At 39.9% G+C, this 21019-nt stretch overlaps 1 protein-coding gene and 1 long non-coding RNA gene across 3 annotated transcripts in view; one reads left to right on the top strand and one right to left on the bottom strand.

Moving 5' to 3' along the window:
- LOC120556088 (MAM domain-containing glycosylphosphatidylinositol anchor protein 1) overlaps positions 1-21019 on the bottom strand; it is a 145297-nt gene that overhangs the window by 76230 nt on the left and 48048 nt on the right. For both annotated transcript variants that reach the window (XM_039795478.1, XM_039795479.1), the window contains exons 3-4: positions 16005-16201; positions 13372-13504 (exon numbers count right to left, since the gene is read on the bottom strand). In XM_039795478.1, coding sequence (XP_039651412.1) covers positions 13372-13504; positions 16005-16201 — 330 coding nt within the window. The remainder of the gene's footprint in view (positions 1-13371; positions 13505-16004; positions 16202-21019) is intronic.
- On the top strand, positions 17152-20007 carry LOC120556090. The gene is made up of 3 exons (XR_005638792.1): positions 17152-17653; positions 18276-18344; positions 19780-20007. It is a non-coding gene; the product is annotated as an uncharacterized LOC120556090 (long non-coding RNA).

The raw sequence follows: 21019 nt of genomic DNA, 5'->3' as shown, positions 1-21019 counted from the left end.
TTTCAGGTATTCCTGCGTTGATATCTTCCATTCTTTGCCTTCTATTGCAGCACAAAACTTTCAAGGTATATACAAGCCTCTCCTATGATTCCTCTTACTCCTCCTGTTGGCTACTGGGAAAAACTTCACTCATTAATATCTAAATACATATGGAAAGGAAAGAGGCCTTGTTTAAAACTCACAACTCTTCAATGAGGCAAGGCACAGGGAGGGCTGGCTCTCCCAGATTTTAAGATGTACTTTTGGTCCTTTGTGTTACGCCCTCTATCTATTTGGTTCAATCCTGGTTCTTCAGTCTCTTGTTGACCACTTGAGGAAAATGTGTCGCTGCCTCACAGACTGCAGGACCTAGTGTATTCCAACATACTTCAAGCCCGTATATCAATAGTTAAAATTGATGTACTACCTCGTGTTAACTTTTACTATTGAAAAAAGCCAAATTACGTTTAGGCCCTATAATTTCATTTCTACTCACAACTTTCCATACTGTAATGAAACGTGCATGCAGATCCCAAATGGCACAATCACTCCCCAATTTTCAACAATTTTTCACCTCTTAAGGGCAATATACCTTTTTCATTCCCACATTGGAGGAACATGGGAGTTTATGTGATAAAAGAACTGTATTGTGACCATGGCTTGAGATTTACAGGCTGAGTATGATCTTCCGGGATCATCTTTTTTCTTCTACCTGCAGTTAAGGTCAGCCATGAGGGCATATGGTGTCCCATGGGGATCAGCACTCCCCACACATCCTCTTCATATAATCTTAGCCTCAGTGGGACCAACATGAGGGAAGGTTTCTAAACTTTACAAATTTATTTCTGATCCTGGCAAACGATTACCAGTAGAAGCCGCATGGCATAGGGACTTAGCTGCTATAAATGTTGAAGATATCTGTTGGGACACAGTGTGGAAAAATGTCTGTGGTACATCTAAGAATCCATCAACAAATGCATTACAAATTTGCTCATAGGATGTACCTTACCCCTAGAAGGCGCCATTCTATGAAAATCACTACATCTCCCGATTGTGACCTATGTCCACTCGATGTCCAGGGGTTGTTTATGCATATGTACTGGGAATGCCCCAATGTGGTTAGGTTCTGGAAGACAATATCTCTCACTTTAAGTGACATGCTTAAAGTTAGGATTATACTCTCTTCGATTTTGCTCCTACTAAATGACGACTTCTGTTTAGAATAGACACTTTTTGGTTTCAGTTGTGGAATGTTTTACATTGTATGTGTGTGTGTTAAGGGAAAAAAGAAAAGATATGTACTGTTGTTAAACTTGTGCCTTTCTCAATATAAAATGTATCAAAAAAAAAAAAAGAGGGTGATGTTACGTCACTGGTTTTTCCTCCAACTTTTGCTTCACAGAATGTTTTAATGTTAACCTCTTTGAGCTTGTTTGAGTTTCCGTCACATATAGACCTTTTGGTAGGGTTCAACTCATTTATTTATTTTTTGATTAGGACAATGCACATTAATCAACATTTCTGTAAATGCGCCAGTGTTAGCCAGTCGGCTAATTTTCAACTGTAGTCCTAGTTACCCAGCATGTATGTCTTTATGGTGGGAGGAAACCGGAGCACCTTGAGGAAACCCACGCAAACACGGGGAGAACATGCAAACTACACACAGAAAGGCCCGGAACGACCTGGATTCGAACCCAGAACCTTCTTCAGAAAACAAGCGCCGATAAAAACCATGGTGCTCACCAGCAGGTGAAAACCAATCCCAGATTTACTCTCCTTTTGCTACAAGCTTTGTCAGCTTGGTGTTTTGCCTTGCTATATTTGTGGTCTGGCACCAAGTCGCTACATTTTTAAAAGAGGTTGACACCCAAAAACACAGCAAAATAAGAAAATATAGGCAGAGGGCAGGGTCTCTGCAGATACAGCAACACACTTCTAGTGGGACATAAGTGATGATTGAGAGGGATAATTTTTGTATGAGTCTATACATTGCTTTTTAGAAAAATCCTACTCATTATACCTTTAAAAAAACTTTGGATTTAATAGATTCTTTAGGTGGCCAGTCAGTTCTATATCTATGGCCATACCCAAGACTCCAATGGAATGATAATATTGCTCTGTTTGCTGAATGTGTAAGTATAATGTTTTATTTTTGCTAACATTTTAGCCATAGCAGCTTTATAAAATGACAATATGTCAAGTCTGCATAAAATGGGCTATCTGCTTGTTTCTGCTCAGTTATTCTTACTACTGGTAATGAAGCAGGTTACATTTGGCAAAAGAACAACAACAATATGGGTATCATGAAAAGACAAAAGCTGAAATGAGATCCAATTAAGCAGGTTATTATTGATTTTTTTATTTTTATTTTATTGCTGACGTGTATTTAAATCTGTTGCAAGGCTTTTGCAGTAAACACACCTTGTCCATTTATTTTTTCGGTGTTTAGTGTAATTAGTGCTACAAAATAAAATCCCCGTTGGCAAGTGGCAGCTGGGAATTGTGGTTTATGTAAAACCACTAAATGGTTGTTTACTGGCATACATGCCCATAATAATTCCTGAAGAATTGTGTGTGCTGTTAAAAATCTCTTTGTAAGGATCTCAATATTGCACTGTTTTATATATAGAGCATCAAACAGGTTTCCACCACATCTTAGTGATGGTGAAAACCCTGTTTCATGTGGTTGTATCTAGTTTAATGTAAAACACTTTTTAGAGCACTCAAAATGCTCCACATCATGTAGGTGGCAATTCTATCTGCAACATCTTGTAATAGGTTTTTGCATATCTTGCCACAGGGTGTAAATGGGGTGACAGGAGGGTAACATTGAGAGAAATGAGCTTGTGACCTAAATGTCACCTGTTTAAATCCCTCGAGTGGCTACAAAAAAGTTTTTGGTGGAGTAATATAGAAAGGTCTCCCCTTCTCTCATCAACTGCAGTAAAAGCACCCTGGGGCAAAGCAGTGGAGCCCCAGTTTCTCTACTGGAGCTGCTTCACTGGTCACAAGTTACTAATCTGTGGTGGTATTGTTAAGCTCTCTGGTGTAAATTTGTGTCAGAGTGTTACTCTGCCTTTCTATCTGTAAGTATTTGGCTAAGTTATAGTGGCAAAAAAAGAAGAAAAACAAGGTAATTGTATTCTGTTTGAAATGTGCTCAGTCAACCCGCCTCTATGAATTATGTATATATTCTTCATTAAGTTGCCATGTCACGATAATATTTGTTTTTTCTATTGCAGCCCTGTCAGACGTCATGCAGCAGGTGATAACACCATACTGTTTAGCATATGTAGGCATAATGATGCATTAATCTGTTAAGAACATGTCATTTTGGGTCATTTTGTAAATAAATTAAAAGCAAGCCATAAACTTGGCTGCTGAACTTGTTGTACACATTTCTCCCAATTATTCTGTATAGTAATGCATTTGCTTGATATATGCTCCTTGTTTAGAAATGGCAAAACAACTAAAGAACAGAAACACACACACACACACACACACACACACACACACACACACACACACACACACACACACACACACACACACACACACACACACAACACAAAGTGCTGGAGTTACAGTGGTAAACACCTAATTTATTTGTGAATTAATTCCAACTCTATGGATGTAAAAAGACAAGAGAGGCTTACATTCTCTAATAGGTTTAGTTGCTTGTAGAAAATAAACAAATCCAACCTCAGAGGCACAACCAGGTGAGCCTACAGCAACCTAAGTAAAGAATTATCTGCAGGAAAATGTGCTGTCTACCATTAGCAATACTATTGATGTGGTGCCTGGGAAAATAACAAGCCAAAGTAATTTAGTTCATCATGCATTATTAAAGCATAGACATGTGTACATTAAAATAGCCTTACCATTTTAGATTAATTTTTTTAAACAAAAATATTTGTTTACCATTTATGCATTTTTAAGGCTTTACATTTTTTTTTTTAGCATTTTAAAGGAATGTTCTCCAGACGGGGTCTTCAAAATGAGGAGGAAGGAGGAGAATCTAGGCTTTTATCGACCTGAGAGAAAGTTAATCCTCAGTGAGAGAACGACCCCACAGAGTACAGGAAGCAATTCATTCCTCTAATAGACTTTATGCAGTACATCCTCTCATCTAATCTCTTTTTTAACAGATTGCAATCGGCGTAATGAAAGAGGTGCACGGAGGCTCAACAAACTAGTTTACCGAAGCATGTTTCTATAATACACAAGAACACGCGCACGCTGTGCACACACATAGACAGGTGGCTTGTACACTCTGACATGGGTGACAATAATGTGCGTGCAAAAACACACACTAATGGGACATCTCTTTAGCTAACCTCACTAGTGATGGCTCTCAAGCTGACAAGAAATTTCACTGGTGTAACAACTGCAATCAGCGCATAAATAGCACTGTCCACTTCCATTGTATCAAATCACAACACTAGGAAGGTAAACCCCTGTAGGCCTGAATAGCTTTCTAAGTATTCAATGCACCTCCAGAGAACTTTGTTAAATGCAGTTTCAGTAAAAAAAGAGTATCAGGGGCAATTGGGGATAAATTAAAGCCCTGTATGTTGACATAATTGATTATACTGACATTTTAAGGTCCACTAATCTGTGAGAGTATGCTGCTTACGTGGTTTTCCTGTGAGTGCACTGGTGTCCTAGATGAATTTAAAATATGTGTCAGGTTAAGTGGATTCCAAATTAGCTATAGGTGAATGCTAATGTAAATGATGTTAAAAAATAACCAAATAAACGACTAAACAAATTAAAATTCCAAGAACAGAAAAGGCCAAAAGTACAGTTCAAAAAAAGTCTGGGAAGAAGAAAAAATAGGAGAGAACACTACATGTGAACTGAGGATTTGAGAATTATAGCTTCAATTTCCTGGGGATGCGTGGGTGACGGTAACGGTCGTATCAGCCAGCGCTCTTCCCAAAGTAATGGGATTTATGTGCAGCACAGCGGTTTACAACCAGGTAACAAATGCCTCTCTCTTCCATGCTCACACTTTCTCACTCCCTCTCTCGCCTTTTCTCTCTGTCAGTTTGTCACCTCTATATCTTCAATATCGGTCTTCGTAACCCATGCCTCTATACCTGGTTCTCATTCTTTTGTTTTTTGTTAACTGCATTCTCTCTATGACTTGCTTTCTTTCTCACGGCCATGCTGTATTGCTTATTTCAGATTTGCAGGACTTAATTTATCTATGGAGTAAAGGCAGAGGGTTTTTGGGGGGGGACATCAGCTGCAAGTAAAAGCTTAAAGGTTTAGATAGAGGTGAGTGCTGTATGTTTGCAGATGTGCAGATGTTTTGTACCCAAGAATACCTTTACGTCAGTCAAAAAACGGAAGTAGATTATCAGGATAAAGGCTGACATGCGGCACATGGCTCTGCGCAGGATGTCAGTCTTTCCCCCCTTCCTTTCTGCTATCTCTGTTATCGTTCTAAAAATCCCTTCGCTACAGGAAACAACTAAAACAACCTCAGAGCTATCAAGCTACATGCTGAAAATGGAAATGTCCTATTGCCATCAGTGAGTAACGTTAAACACAGGGATAATGGAAATGCAAATGTTCCACCAAAACAAGTTCCTTCCCAAAACTATATGCAGAGGCACAGTCGCTGAATCCGGAGCATAACACTGCCCAAGATAATTGTGATTGGTTTAAAGAAATGCAAATGAGCCAGAGCGTTTTTTTTCCTCCTATACTAGAATGTGTGTGGTGTAGCCAGACCTTAATCCAGCGCTGACACAGCACTGTGGAGATAGAACGGTTTGATTTACACACTAAATTCAATGTAAAGACATCAGTTTAAAGACAGTTTTTAAGGTCAGAACAGGTTACCATGTATCATCAGAAGCCAGGACTTGGACTGCATTAGGATATGGTTTAAAGATACAGATGTGACCAGAACGTTGCCAATTTAAATCCCAACACTGCAATTGGTATCTAACATTTGTACAGTGCAGGTCTTGGGTGTGAATATGTGTAATCCAGCACTGCTGAAAAGAGGTTGCATCGTCGCTTGTACAATTAAAGTAATATGTTTTGAAACTGGAAAGGTCAAATGCAGAGGGCACAGAACTGAAATTCTGAGTAACTTCACAAAAAAAGTGATCAAAGCAGCCTTACAAACAAATTGATTCCTGCCAGTGGTGTGGCTCTATATCTCCACCCTGATCCCCTGACTGGACTAGATTTGAGACTGGTAAAGACGTTTAGGAACTGATGTAATAGGAGGCCTTTACCAACATCTATAGAGTCCAGACACAAATAATCAGTTAGTCATATAACTATATACATTTCTATAGAACTGAACGATTCAAAAATATAAACAAAGAGTAAGTATTATAACGGATGAACATGCAATAGGTTTAAATAAATTGAAGCTTCTAGATTCTGTTAAATGAATGTAAATGTTAAATGTGTGGCTTTTTTTTGTCCCTCTCATGGTTCTATTCTCCCTCTCTTTCTTCCACATCAGCACTCTCAGACATGGATTATGGCCTTACATAAAACTGACTGCACAGATGCAGTCTGACATTCTACCACAGAGGTTTTACAGTACTAAGGATTATTGCAGATTGCCCATCGATCCTAAACTTTTCAAGGGGGAATTATTACGCAATAGGATTTGCCACCTATTGATCTCATTATATATTACACACTAGTATGACTGCCATATTATTGTGAAGGTATATTGTAGTAAGAGTTACAGTAATCAATAAAAGACTGAATCAACTTTTCCATCGTTCAGATTTACAGTTCTCTCAGAGGTTGTCAACAGCTTTAAATCATGGTTTGTGTGTGTGTGTGTGTGTGTGTGTCTGTGTTGCGTGTGTGTCTGTGTTTCTTTCTTTCGACCAGCATACCGGCCCGCATCATTATTCAGGAAAGGAAATATGTTTTTATTGTCGTTTAAAGTGCTCATATTATGCTCATTTTCAGGTTCATAATTGTATGTAGAGGTTGTACCAGATTAGGTTTACATGGTTTAATTTTCAGAAAACACCTTATTTGTTGTGCTACACATTGCTGCAGCTCCTCTTTTCATCCTGTGTGTTGAGCTCTCTGTTTTAGAGAGAAAGAGAGCGACACGCACTTGCTTGTGGGCGCTCCTGGGCATGCCCAGCGTGACTAGCCTACTCCTGGTTGCTTGGCAACAGTAAACAGAAATTCTCCAGTGCTACCTTCAAGCACGTCTTTAAAGTCACTTCAGAGGTATTGTTAAGTTACAAGAACGATGTTTTTGGATTTAAAAGTAGTTATTTCTCGATAGAAGTAACAGAATATATGAGATAAAATGCCAAACATCAGATCTATACAGAAATACGATGTCCTGAAGCGTTTCCGCCATCTTGAATGATTTTCTTCGACTCGAGCAACCAACGTACATACTGCCCTCACGCTTTTGTCGCTTTGTCGCATCGCTTAGCATTTGCACAAAATGGACTTCTTGTCTATTTCGGCCCCGCCTTGCTCGTGGCAGCAGCAAGCTCGTAGCTTGTCGCTGGCACACGGCCACTCCCATTGAAAATGAATGACAGCCTGTCGCTTTGTCGCTGTCTCTTGTAGCTATTGTGAATGTAGGGTGAGGCATCTCACTTCTGTACCATCTTTGTTGGGAGTCGCACATGCACAGTAAGTACTGCTAGCTAGTCATTTTCAGAGTGTGAGGGAGTGCCACGCTAGCAGCTAGGCGAGCATTATAACATGTGTAACAAAGTGACGCACGTTCGTCACGGAAGTAAAGGCTGGACTACAATAGAGCTGTTTGGAGCAGTTTGTGAAGAGTGTTTTCTGTTGGAGATGGTAAGTCCCTTTGGGGTGGACTTTGGGCTTTTTCACTTTGTAAACCTATAACGTGCACAAAAAAGATATATAACACAATAAAGGAAAGGGGAAAAGCCCCAAAACATAACATGAGCACTTTAATCTTTCTGTGATTCGGCATTTTGTTAATTTAATTTAACAGAACAGGAGAAACAAACTTCAGTGTTTTCAAATTATTACCTTAATTGAAACATAGAGACATCACTCTCAGAAACTGTCAAAGTCTCCAAAGTATATTAACTGTAAACAGCTTTCTTAACCTGACGATTACTAATCAATGTGACAGTTCTAAAAAGCCAATTTTGCATCTCTCCTTTTTTTTCTTTTTTTATGTGGAGCAGCTCTTTTTTTATTGCACTTCACAGTTCACAAAAGTGATTATACACATTTATTGTCCACACACCTGCTGTTTTATGATTTTAATATAATAGTTAGACCTCTGCAGGAGCCCCCTACTAGAAAACATGTAGGGCCAGATTAATAATTTACCTTATTGTAGAAGCTTTTAGCTTCGAATGATTGCCCTCTTCTTCTTTCTCTATGTTCTGTTTTATTAGCTACTTTGAAAAATAGCAGGCCACTTTGTGTGGTGGTGGTATTCAGGCTTTATATGTTACGTGTTGATGTCTGATGTGATATGAACATATAAAGAAAAAAATTGTGTGAGGCATGACATTTAAACTGATAATTTGTGACTTTTTCATATTTATTTCTTCATACACATTTTCCTACTTATTTTAAACAATCAATATCCAAAGTCCACAATCAGTCAAGTCGGAAGTCAATATAATGTAATCTATTGTCTTGCTCCATCCCTCCACATGTCCAGGCCTGGTTTCATTACCCCCCCTCCTGCTACACCACTTTAAATACCATGACAAGCTTCGGAGCTCTGCCCCCGTGTTGTTTTTTACGAGAGACAGGGGAAGAGGATTTGGCCGCTGTCAGCAGTTACTGGAAGGCAGAAGATCCCATACTCAAATCCCAGGCCGGGATTATGATATAAAAATCAATCAATCCCCTTGTCCCAGCGCGGTGAATCAGCAGTGTTGGAGTGACCTAGTTGGATGAATCTAATCAAAGCAGTGACTGACGCCACAAGGACAAAAGGGAGCTCAGCGGGGAATAACAAAATACGCTCATTAGATAAATATTATTGAGGATAAAAAACAAAGCAGCAGCTCGCTGTTTGTTTTCCTCTTTTACAATCTCTCCATCTCATATGTCCTTCTGTCTATCTCTGTACCACTCTTTGCTCTCTGTGTATCTATGATATTGTCTTCTCTATTTGGAATTTTCTTTCCCCGCCTGTCACTCTTGTCATTACAGTTATTTTGGAGATCTGAGCGACTGATTTTCTGAGATATCATCATTATGTTTACACTGAAAAGCGATTTGTCTCCTGTAGCTGGATTAACTTTAAACCCTGTATTACTTAATTCCCATTGTGTCTTAATGTTGTGGCCTAAATGTGTTCTAACAAACTAACTAACAAACTTGGATATATCATTGTGAGTAACATTTTTGTGCGTTTACTGTACTGATACCAGTTCTTCATTTTCGTAGGGCAACTGGTGTATAGTTTGGGGAAACATGTTAATGCAGTTTGTAACGTGGGGTTTATTTTAAGAAAGCAAATGATAAAAAGTGTAAAAAGAAATACATTGTATTTTCCTGAAATGCAGCTTCCTCCATCCTACACAACCACCCACCCACCCACACACACACACACACACACACACACACACACACACACACACACACACACACACACACACACACACACACACCCACTAAACATGTTTCTTTCTTTCTTTCTTTCTTATTTTCTATTATTCCTTTTGTTTCTTCTTTAATCACACACACACACACACACACACACACACACACACACACACACACACACACACACACACCACTAAACATGTTTCTTTCTTTCTTTCTTTCTTATTTTCTATTATTCCTTTTGTTTCTTCTTTAATCACACACACACACACACACACACACACACACACACACACACACACACACACACACACACACACACACACACACACACACACACACACACACACCACTAAACATGTTTCTTTCTTTCTTTCTTTCTTTCTTTCTTTCTTATTTTCTATTATTCCTTTTGTTTCTTCTTTAATCACACACACACACACACACACATACACACACACACACACACACCCACACACACACACACACACACACACACACACACACACACACACACACACACACACACACACACACACTGTGAGGCTGTTAGGTCCAGACAAATCTGTTCTGAGACTGTTCTGGCAAGTCTCTGTGCCTGAATGCCAGTGCCAGGCAGACATTTATCATTATTGTAGCTGTGTGTGTGTGTGTGTGTTTGTGTGTGTGTGTGTGTGTGTGTGTGTGTGTGTGTGTGTGTGTGTGTGTGTGTGTGTGTGTGTGTGTGTGTGTGTGTTGTTGACTGAGCCGTGGGGATACAATTGATCTCAGCCACAGGAGTCCAAGAGGGGAGGACAGGAAGACAGAGGGAATATGAGTGAAGAACACCTATCACATACAGCTAGACTATTAGAGACATGTTTGTTTTTCCTTCCCACCTGTTGATTTTGAGCAACACTTTTTGTGACTGTTATACAAAAACGCTGTATGTATTGTTCTGAGAGCTTGAGTATTATTTAACATATGTATCCATTCAAAAGACATTAATGTGTTCAAATAATTCTGAACCATGACACAGTTAGTCAGCCTTAATCTGTATTCGGATTTACAGTGATCTTCACAGATGTTTTAGCCTCTTTTTTCTTTTGGTTCTATGTTGGTCACTCTCTCTGGCATTTCTCTTTCATCATAATCCATCATTTATCATTTCTGGTCCTACGTGTTGTCTCCTCTAATTGATAGCATATCTCATTCACCTGAGACTGATGCATTAGCATCACTCTGTTTTCCGGAGCATTTCAGCAAGCCATTTCCATCTGTCATCTCCTCTGTTTTTCTTCATATTATCTTTGTAACAACTTCTTTTTCGTGCTCTTTAATATAAATGCCAGACTCTGTTTCGTCTCCTCTTAACTTTATCACAGATTCTTTTTTTTATTATCTTCTCCAACTCACTTCAGAAGACTCCTGGGAACATTTATCTCTTATCTGAACGAGGCTGCATTGCCCAATTGATAACCTCTCCTTCAGTTCAAAGTCTGTAACAAAAAGTTAAAGTAAAAAGTCATGGAGACTTGTGGCCATCATAAAAACGGAGCAAAACAAGAAACCTTTCTCTTTACTCTTTTGTGTGTGTGTGAAATGTGTGTAACAATACATTAATGCAGTTCAAAATAATGTATTTGTCTTTTTTTATATTTTTTATATTTTAAAGTAACATTTATATATAATCATTGATACAAATAAGAGAGCAAAGTGGCTGTACTTACAAAATTCACTCTGGGCTGGGATTGCCTCCACAGGGCTCTCACCAGGGTTTGACTGACATTCAGAGGCTTTCACCTCTGACGTGACAAGCAAACATGGAGGTGGCTGAGCCCTAACGTTGGCTAGCACTGCTAGGCTGAAGGCTTCAGTGAGAGATCAATGCTCATACGAAGGTCACCGCTAATCAGAGCTGTATAGCAACAAAGTAGAACTACTTCACTACTCTACTTAAGTACTAAAAGGCTGTATCTGTACTCTACTGGAGTCTCATTTTTTTCTCCTAGTTCCACTTTTACTTGAGTACATATTTTCGATGAATTAAATACTTTTACTCCGACACATTTTTCATGTGCTGCATCGTTACTCGTTACTGTTGTGAATTCGTCGTGAATACGTTTTTTGGAGCTTTAATCATTACTGTGCTGGAGAGGATGGTCATTTTACTTGCACAGTTAGATAATTGTACATTTTATTTCAGTATTTGTTAATATTTGTTAATTCCTTTGGCTACAGCCAAAGCGTCCTTTAGGCTATACATTTGAAATAATATAAACAATATGATATTCAAACTTTTGACTGCTTTCTATAATAACTAAATAACACAACTTGTACTTTTACTTTCAGTACTTGAGTAGTACATTTTAAAATAAACTACTTGCAATACTTAAGTACAAAAAATGTTGAATACTTTAGTATTTCTACTTAAGTGTGGTGCTTAAAGAGCACTTCAACTTCTACTCAAGTCAATTTTTGATAAAGACTTGTACTTTTACTCAAGTATGGGTCTCTAGTACTTTATACACGTCTGCCGCTGATCAGCGGATGACGAAGGGAGGGAGAGGGGGGAAGAAACAGGGAACGGTAACAGCACTAATGGCAAACAGTGCTAATAGAGCTAACTCACTGTCATCATGGTGACCTGGCTTCAGTTCTCAGGGCATTTAACCAACTGTGATGTGGACCAACCTCTTTGCTGTTTCAGATTTTTTTAACCTTGGAATAGCCATGTGAGTTCCTTTTTCTGCAACACATTCAGAGTTAATATCATTCCCAACATGAGAACTGAATAGCACAACATCAACTATTTTCTAAACAATTACTGAGCCTTTGAGGTGCTAGATGGACGAGCAGAGCCATGCTGTTTTCAGTCCTTGTGCTAAGCACAATATATCCCCATCTAACTCTGGGCAAGAAAGAAAATATGTGTGTTTTCCAAAATGTCACAGTATTGCTTAAAGGGAGTATTAATCTTTCATTTTCACCACAACTTCGCAGATGTAAAGAACCTATGTTTTGGTCAAAAGGCTGGTTTTCTGACCTTAAGTGTCCTTTCAATTAAAACAAGCACACCTTTGCTGTATTCACATTTTCAGTGCATATCTATTCAGGCCCTCTGACTGTGAGAAAAACTGGATTAAGATGAGAAGCCTAAATAGTTCTCATATCTTCAAATGGCTCTTGAGCATGTTGGACGCATGTTTCACAAAATGTGACAACAAGGACCTTCAAAATGAGTGCACTCACGCCACTGAAAGGAAATAAACATAACTGATGATGATTTTGAAACTCTTTTATAGAACGCTATTACACACTTAATTGTCTTGCAATATTTGCCAACATAAATTCAAACTGGCTGGCATTTAAAAAGAGGGGCAAGAAGAAAGGGAGAAAAGAAGATAAAATAAACAATAGAAAAAGCAGAGGGCCTTTCCTTGTGGTGTATCAATCTGACAACAAACATGACGGGGCTGTCAACGGCAACAATGTTGTCAGAAGTAACAGAGTTGCCGGGCGGTGGCGTGGAGATGGACAGAGTGGTGTAGAGTGAATTGGAGATAACAAGGAGTGTGACAACTGAATTACTGCTGACGGCCCTGAGATGAGCTCTCAGCAACAGAAAACACAAGACACATAGAAAATGATAGCACACTGGGAAGCAGCCGAGGAGATAGACAGACCGAGAGCAAATCTGAGTGGAATGTCTAGGGGTAGAGGTAAATCTCAGGGAAAGAGAGAGATTAAAGGAAGTGAGAAAATGAAAGGGTTGAAAGTAGAAATAAAGACAACAAACAACAAAACTCTTCAATGTTTTTTCAAAGGAACAATTAAAAAACTTACATGTGGCATTTGTGAGCCTAAAGGTGACCGACATGTCTTCAATGTTACACACATTGCGGACGGACACCTGGCACGTGTAATCAGCAAAGTCCTTGGGTCTGAGGTTTTTCAGCTTCAGCACCTTGGTCTCACCCTAGATGGGATGATGCACACACACATGACAACATCATGCTAAAATGTAATACAAATATTTTACCCTGTAATCTTTTATTAGACACACATGAACATTGATTTAAAGATACATCTAATATGACCACATTTCCATTACATAACACATAACATTATGAGAAAAGCTCTGTCTTTTCTAAACTGGGTTATAATCTTGAGTAAAAGTCACTTTAATTTTTGATGAGCCGCAGTGTGATAAACAGGGTCAAAGACACACTGAGATAAACACACACACACACACACACACACACACACACACACACACACACACACACACACACACACACAACACAGATACACGCACACACACACACACACACACACACACACACACACACACACACACACACACACACACACACACACACACACACACACACACACACACACACTGTTTGTATGTCTGACATGCCCTGATTATCAACTGAAGCATCTTAATTCTATAGAGTAATATGAATGATGCATTTCAAATGGCTTTCACATGAGACCATTAGGAAAATCAAAGTGATCTGATTGTGAGTGCAAAAATAAAAGCTAAATCCATCCATCCTCTCCCTGACTATTTATAAATCAGTGTCTCTCGCTACTCCAGTAGCTTTCTCTGTGCCCCTCACCTAGACATACACACTCTCGTGGACACACAGAAGCAGTCACACATCTCTTTCAACATCACTGATGACTTGACTGATACTGTATAACTGTCTGTCTGCTACAGTAGGTGATGGGCCAACAGTGTCTTACGGGCAGCACTGGGAAGAGCTCTGCTGGCTGGCTAATTGAACTCAAGGGGCACTGTTTTGTGGCTGACTGATGCTTTGATAAGTGGAAGAAAAAGGGAGCAGTTGTGCTAACGCAACAATTGTGCACTAAAGTCTCTCTGCTTTTGACTGATTTCTAAGTCTCATCCCCCATAGTTACTGTTGCAGGCTTCCCATTTCTATTCAGCGAGCATAGGTGTGTTGCTGTTGTTCGGCTGAAGTGACTATAAAACAGATGTTATCAGTTTCAGCTAGCTAGCTAATCATGCCGACTTGTATTTTAATTCAAGGCATGGCAAGGCATTGTAATTATGTAGCACATTTCAGATAAAAAACAGAGGGCTAGATTTACTAACACTAGCGCAGTTTGCGCTGCGTCCGTTTATGCGAGTTCGGTAATAGCGCACGCTATGCTTCCACATTTTGCGTAGTATTTATCAACCCTGACACCCATCAGGCAATCAGCGTCTTTCTCCGCCCACTAGACCGTAAATTGCGCTGTAGCAAAGCGGTACTGGTGCTATGATATGGCTGAGTGCAGACTGTGATATTCCCACTGCTGATGCTAGGACTGTTTGAAATGATCCTGATGCCAATATTTGTAATGTAGCGAGGAGTTTAACAACTGGTGGAATGGGATGTGAACGCTGAGTGGGAGATTCAATTTCATCTTTGATTTCTTCCAGTAACTCTAATATTGCATGGCTGCTTGATCTGTAACGCTAAATGATGTTGTGTTCACTGACAAAGTGTGATTCTTCTGTTAAAAATATTTTCAGCCTCGCCCGTTTCGCTTCGTCTTGCTCAAATTGCTGTTGCCATTTCACCAGCGGCATAAAGGTCTAGAGGAAACTTCGACTGCGGCTGGTTTAGACCTGCTTTAAAGAAGTGGGGGAGAGGATTTCCCCCGCCAGAATAGAGGCGCTCTTACTGACAGTCTTTGTAAATACCACGGAATATATAATTAGGGGCACTTGCTTATCTTCCCACCTTTTTGGGTGGAACTCCCACTTTCCCCACGACCCTCCCACGAACACATATTGAAAGCGCAACTTGTCTCTTCTCGCTCATGTGGCAGACAATCTGCGATTTTACCCAAGTGCGCCCTGTTTGTAAATAGCCCGCATCGGTTACGTCCGTCTTTGCGACCAATTAGCGCCTGGAAACAGGCGCAAACGGCTTGATAAATCTAGCCCAAAGTTTTATGCATGTAAAAAAAACCTTTTTAAAAACGCACGGCGTAAGAAAGAAGCACATGCCAGACGCGCTGTACAATAGAAAAACAATGGTTTTGCTGGCGACAGTTTTGCTGGCGACAGGTTGCTGGCGACAGGTTCCTAGCAACGCGTTTGTGTGTGATTGGGGCCAAACTCTGATATAGCATCCAGGACTAGCTTCACCACACAGTTGTGAGACACTACACAGACAGTGGATGTGTCTTGCTGAATGGGCTTTTTCCTGTTCACCTGGTCACAAGCTGGGTCATAACCATGGTGCTTCAACAGTGTTCATGTAAACCCGTAATATTAAACAGAAATGGAAAGGGAGAGAGGGATTTCAATGAACATTTTTTCTCAATACTAGGGTAAAAAATGGGAGTAAAGCAGGACATAATTCAGTGGGGCTGAGTTTGTGAGGCACTTCTTAAAGGGGAGAGCAGAAAGCAGGGAGTGACGGCAAAACTGCCTGTGTGTCTGTGTACTGCACCTGAGTGTAAAGCGGTTCGTAGATGTCCACTCCATTGTCCTTGCTCTGTTCGATGAGCATGTTCCCACGTTTCCAGATGAATCGTGCGGGAGGGTTGGAGTTGACGGTGCAGCGGAGGAACACTGTCTTCTCCTGGTAGTAACTGCCACGCACATCGCTGATGGTCTGGTGCACGGTCAGAACAGGTGTGTCAAGGTCTGCAAAACAAAGCAAAGGAACAAATAATAAATGTATTGCTGCAGGGGGAGAATATTGGATATTACACCCTAGGAGCTTGTTCATTAAGGCCTTATTGTGGCACACAAAAAACAGCAATGAAACCACAGGGTCCTGCATAAAAGAACACATTCTTTATAGTATGCATAGTTAAAATAACCTTCAGTTTGTATGATGTTGTCTTTTCTGTGCAAACCATTGGCAATATAATGTGTGGCAGGAATGGGATTTGATAATTGGAACTCAACTGTAAATAAGGGCAAACAAGTGCTGTTTGTTGGCTGAATTGCCCACCAACACTGAGCAAAACTGTCCAAACAGTTGCCTATTGATCATGGCTTCTAACAAGCACAAATGTCCAAACAATCTGTCCGTTTTGCAATTTCCCTCTCTGGCTGTGACTCTCTCTCACACATTATTTTTTATATATTTCCTCTGTCATTTTTATCTCTTTCCCCGACTTGCCTCGTTTTCCTGCGCATTTCCTTCATGGGAGTGTCATCTCCCTTTTGCTCCAGTGGATAGGATTTCAGCTGCTGTCACGACCATGGAGGCTGCTCTCCTCTGGTTTCTGCCATCTCTCCAAAACCCACTGCCACTTTCACTGCTCATCGCCATCCCTCCCTCTCCATCCCCTCCTCCTCGCTCCTTGCCTCTATCTCTAACAGAGCGAAGTGTGTGTGTGTGTGTGTGTGTGTGTGTGTGTGTGTGTGTAATCCCGATTCTTTGCAGCCCAATTGGAATGTTGCGGACTTCAAACATCATGGAAACAATTTCCCCCAACAGCAGGGTAGCCTTTTTCTCCCCCTTTTCCTGCCTTTTTATTTTACCTCTTTCCTTCCCTTTTTCTCTTCTCTGCTCCTGTGTCAAACCTGCTGCACCCAAGAAGGCATGGTGCAACCTACAGAAAACAGGTGAGTTGGGAGTGCAGCTTTGCTTCTTACTTCACTTGTGAGCATAGCAGGGCCCCATGTGATGGAGGAAGGTATATATCTTTGGTTGAGACGCTTGAGAAAAACAATGTGTGGATAAGCATGCTTGATGTTTGAGTGCCGTTGAAAAGGGCACAGCTGTCACAAGAGGGCTGTGTCACATACACAGGCACGTGCATGCACACACACTCGCATCTGGACCTGCATCTAAGTGTGTGAAGTCTCAGCACAGCATCAGAGCACTTTTGTAGTTTGAAGGTTAGAGCTTCGGGTAAAGACTGGCACACAAACACAGAGGCAACTTGAACTCTTTCAGGTGATTTTTGTGACTCCCAAAAAAAACACAAAACAGGCATTGCATGAGACTAAAGCTTTCTTTTTCAAATGAAAGGTGAGTCACAAGGGCATGGAGAGATTTACCAATTCGTAGGATGTGATATATCTTGCATGCTTTGAAGCTCGGTGTGCAGAATCCTTGCCTGAATGTGACGGGGAAGAAGGGTGAGTCAGAATGGGTACGACACTGAAACTAGCATGTGAACACTTGTGACTACAGATGTTTCAAATTATCTGCACAATAGTTAAACAACAAAAAATCTAAACTGCAAAATTTGCTTCACATCTCTATTTAGTCTATGCATTTGAGTATTCTGACTGTGTTTGTTATGATGCCTGTGCTAAAAACTAAGCAATAATGAATTATACAATAGCAAAACAGATAAGACTTTGCAATGACCTGCATCATTCAGTGCTATTGTATGGTTATTAAGAAAGTGATGGTTTTGGAAAATGAGCTTTTACTGTAAAACACATTCATGCATTTTTATTTTATAAGAATTTCATTAAAATGTTCAGCTACTTAATGAATTGTGGTTAAAAGTTTACATCTCCATTTAACATCGCCTTTTTTTTAAACGTAAAATAGATAAAAATGCATCATTATTTAGTATTTCAGCATTTGAAAAAATTTAATTTGAGCTTCCTCTACTGTGACTGACCTGGTTAAGCTGCTTACTCTAATACAGTGTATTTTTGTGTCTCTGTTATTTGAGATGTTCTCAGTGATTCAGTACTGTGCTCTGTGAAGTATTCACCTGTTTCCATTCCTTTTATCTCCCTGTAGAAACCCTCATTTACTAAATGACATCCCACAGATTGGGACAAAAGGCCCAGCAGGAAACCAAACACTGAGGTACCACCATCCTCTCTAAAAGCCTCTGCCAGCAAAAGGCCATCTAGCCTGGGCAGCTATCAAAGATATCTACCTCTTGGTTCTGCCACGTGTGCATGTGTGTGAAAGAGATCTGGCAAAAGAGCAAGCACCTTTGTATACTTCAATTTGTGAATGTGTGCATGCTTGTGTGTGTGTGTGTGTGTGTGTGTGTGTGTGTGTGTGTGTGTGTGTGTGTGTGTGTGTGTGTGTGTGTGTGTGTGTGTGCGTGGGTATTTGTCCAAGACTGGCACAGGATTTCGGTATGATTTTCACAGATCATTTGCAGCGCAGGGGGAATCCTAGCTGACTAATGTCTCGATGCTGTGTGTGTGTGTGTGTGTGTGTGTGTGTGTGTGTGTGTGTGTGTGTGTGTGTGTGTGTGTGTGTGTGTGTGTGTGTGTGCGTGCGTGTGTGTCAGTGAGTGAGTGAGAGTCACTATCTGCTGTCATTCTGTCTGTTTCGTGACACTATGAATGTGGAGAAAGTGACAGATTGACACAGACAGAATGGAGAAAGTATATTCTCAGCACATCACATAACTTTAAATGGACAAACACTGTTGAGTCACTCAGAGGTCCAAATTATATGTTCTTAAACTGCATAAATAACAAAATAATAGCAACCATCATTCACTCATACTGCCAGTGCGATGCGATGCAAAAAGAGAAAACTACAACTACTACAAAACAATAAACATCCCACTGGAAGACAAAAAACTTTTCCGGCTGCCCTTATATTTAAAGATTGCTTTACTAAGGTCCTGGATAAGATGATGACAACACTTCTACAGGCTTTTTTCCCACATGACTGTTAAAGCTTTTATAATCCAAGTTCCCATGGTGAGTCTACCTTTACTCAGTTTGGGCCCTTAAGTAAATAGAGACACAAGATGAAACTGCAAGTGTACAGAAACACAATATGAAACTTTAATGAAGCTTCTGATTTCCCAAACGTCCTGCCTTTGCACACAGCTAAGATCAGTTGCACTGCACTGCTTTTGTTAGCCACAGTTTTTAATTTACAAATTTCAAGCTGCTGCACTGAGGGTCTGGCAATGTTTACCACATAGACACCACAAAATGGTGCTGACACAAAGACATTTTAGTTCTCCCTTTAAGTGTGGACCTAAGCATGGATGAATACATCCATAAATCAAATATATTTTTATAAGTATAGGGAATACTATGTGATAAACATTTACACCTGCCTTCTCCAGCCCACTAATAGAGCTCAGCGTAAATTCTTTCAGGAAGACTTCAAATAACTTACATCACCGCTCTCTCTCCCTAAAACAAATCAGCTGTTTAGAGGCGTTCACTTTTCAGTTAAACCAATCAGAATCGGCCATGAATTTCACGAGCCAATCACTGCATTTACATCCCTGCTTTAAATCTGGTTCTCTCCCTGCTGTCAGCTGTCTTTTCAGGCAAAGCGTGCAACCCTCCTCCTCCACTCCCACCTCCAGTCATCATCACTCGCGGCACCCTGGGTGCTCCGGCAGACGGCTCCGTCGACTCCTTCGGTCTGGTCTTCGGGCTCCTTCACCGCCACCACCAGTGTCTAGACTCCATCAGGGGGATATGTCCTGTTTCCCTACCCCTTTAAAAAAATATTTCACGATTGAGTCTAATCTCCAAAGACTCTGTACGTTTCATTATGCATATTGTATAATAAACCTTTGCATATCTGCAACGAAATCTCTCCTGATTGAAATAGCTATCTAATCATTTCTGATTTGTGTCTGTCCTTCAAGACAAGCCTTTGCATGCTTGCTCTGGTTCATATCCTATTTTAAAATCTTTTTTGGGGGTATTAAGGGGACAGCTTTGTCTATTAATTAAAAAAAGTGTTTATGCTACTTTTCTCACGTTATTAATGTTAACTAAAATATACATTTTACAGTTTGTATTGTATTTGTATTATTACAGATATACACTGTTTCTTTCCTAATGTTTTAAAATCACATATTAAAATACACAGCATCTTTGTAGCAAGAACTTCTGCTGTTTCAGTACTGGCCAGTTTCACCAGGGAAACTTTCACACAATTTGTGTTTTATTGTGCTTTATATACATATATATATATATATATATATATATATATATATATATATATATGATGTACATTCTCAAATATTGTACAGTTGTTTGCATTGGGAGAGACATGGGATAATAAAATACCATAACATACTATGTAATTCCCAAACTGGATTCAAATCTATTCAGTCAGTTAAAGAGTTCACCTTGAGCTACTTGGATCCTTTGATATTATTTTCAACATAAACTCAGAGAGCACAAACCGACAGCAGCTGGGAACTGGATAACTGTGTTATGTCTATATAAACTGCCACTTAATTTTTTTTAAGCTCTTTAACGTTGATATAATGGAAAACACCAGTTAAAATCATAATTCATGAATTTTTTTTTGGGATAAAGAAAATAAAAAAGGCATATCTTTAGCATGCTGTGTTATCTGGATGACACACATTATTTCAAGAGGGGCAATTATACACTGTGTTTCATACAGTCTTGATCAGGCAACCAGATCCTGTTAGATCAGCTGCCGGGTAATGAAATTATTTTATAATTAAAGAATGCCAAGAATTGTACTTGTCTTTGTTAAGAATATTCTCAGGTCCCAGTTCACCTAAACTA

The sequence above is a fragment of the Perca fluviatilis genome, chromosome 3 (assembly GCF_010015445.1).
Source record: "Perca fluviatilis chromosome 3, GENO_Pfluv_1.0, whole genome shotgun sequence".
Classification (NCBI taxonomy): domain Eukaryota; kingdom Metazoa; phylum Chordata; class Actinopteri; order Perciformes; family Percidae; genus Perca; species Perca fluviatilis.
Note: the sequence above shows the minus strand (reverse complement) of the source record. Positions and strands in the feature narration are given on the sequence as shown.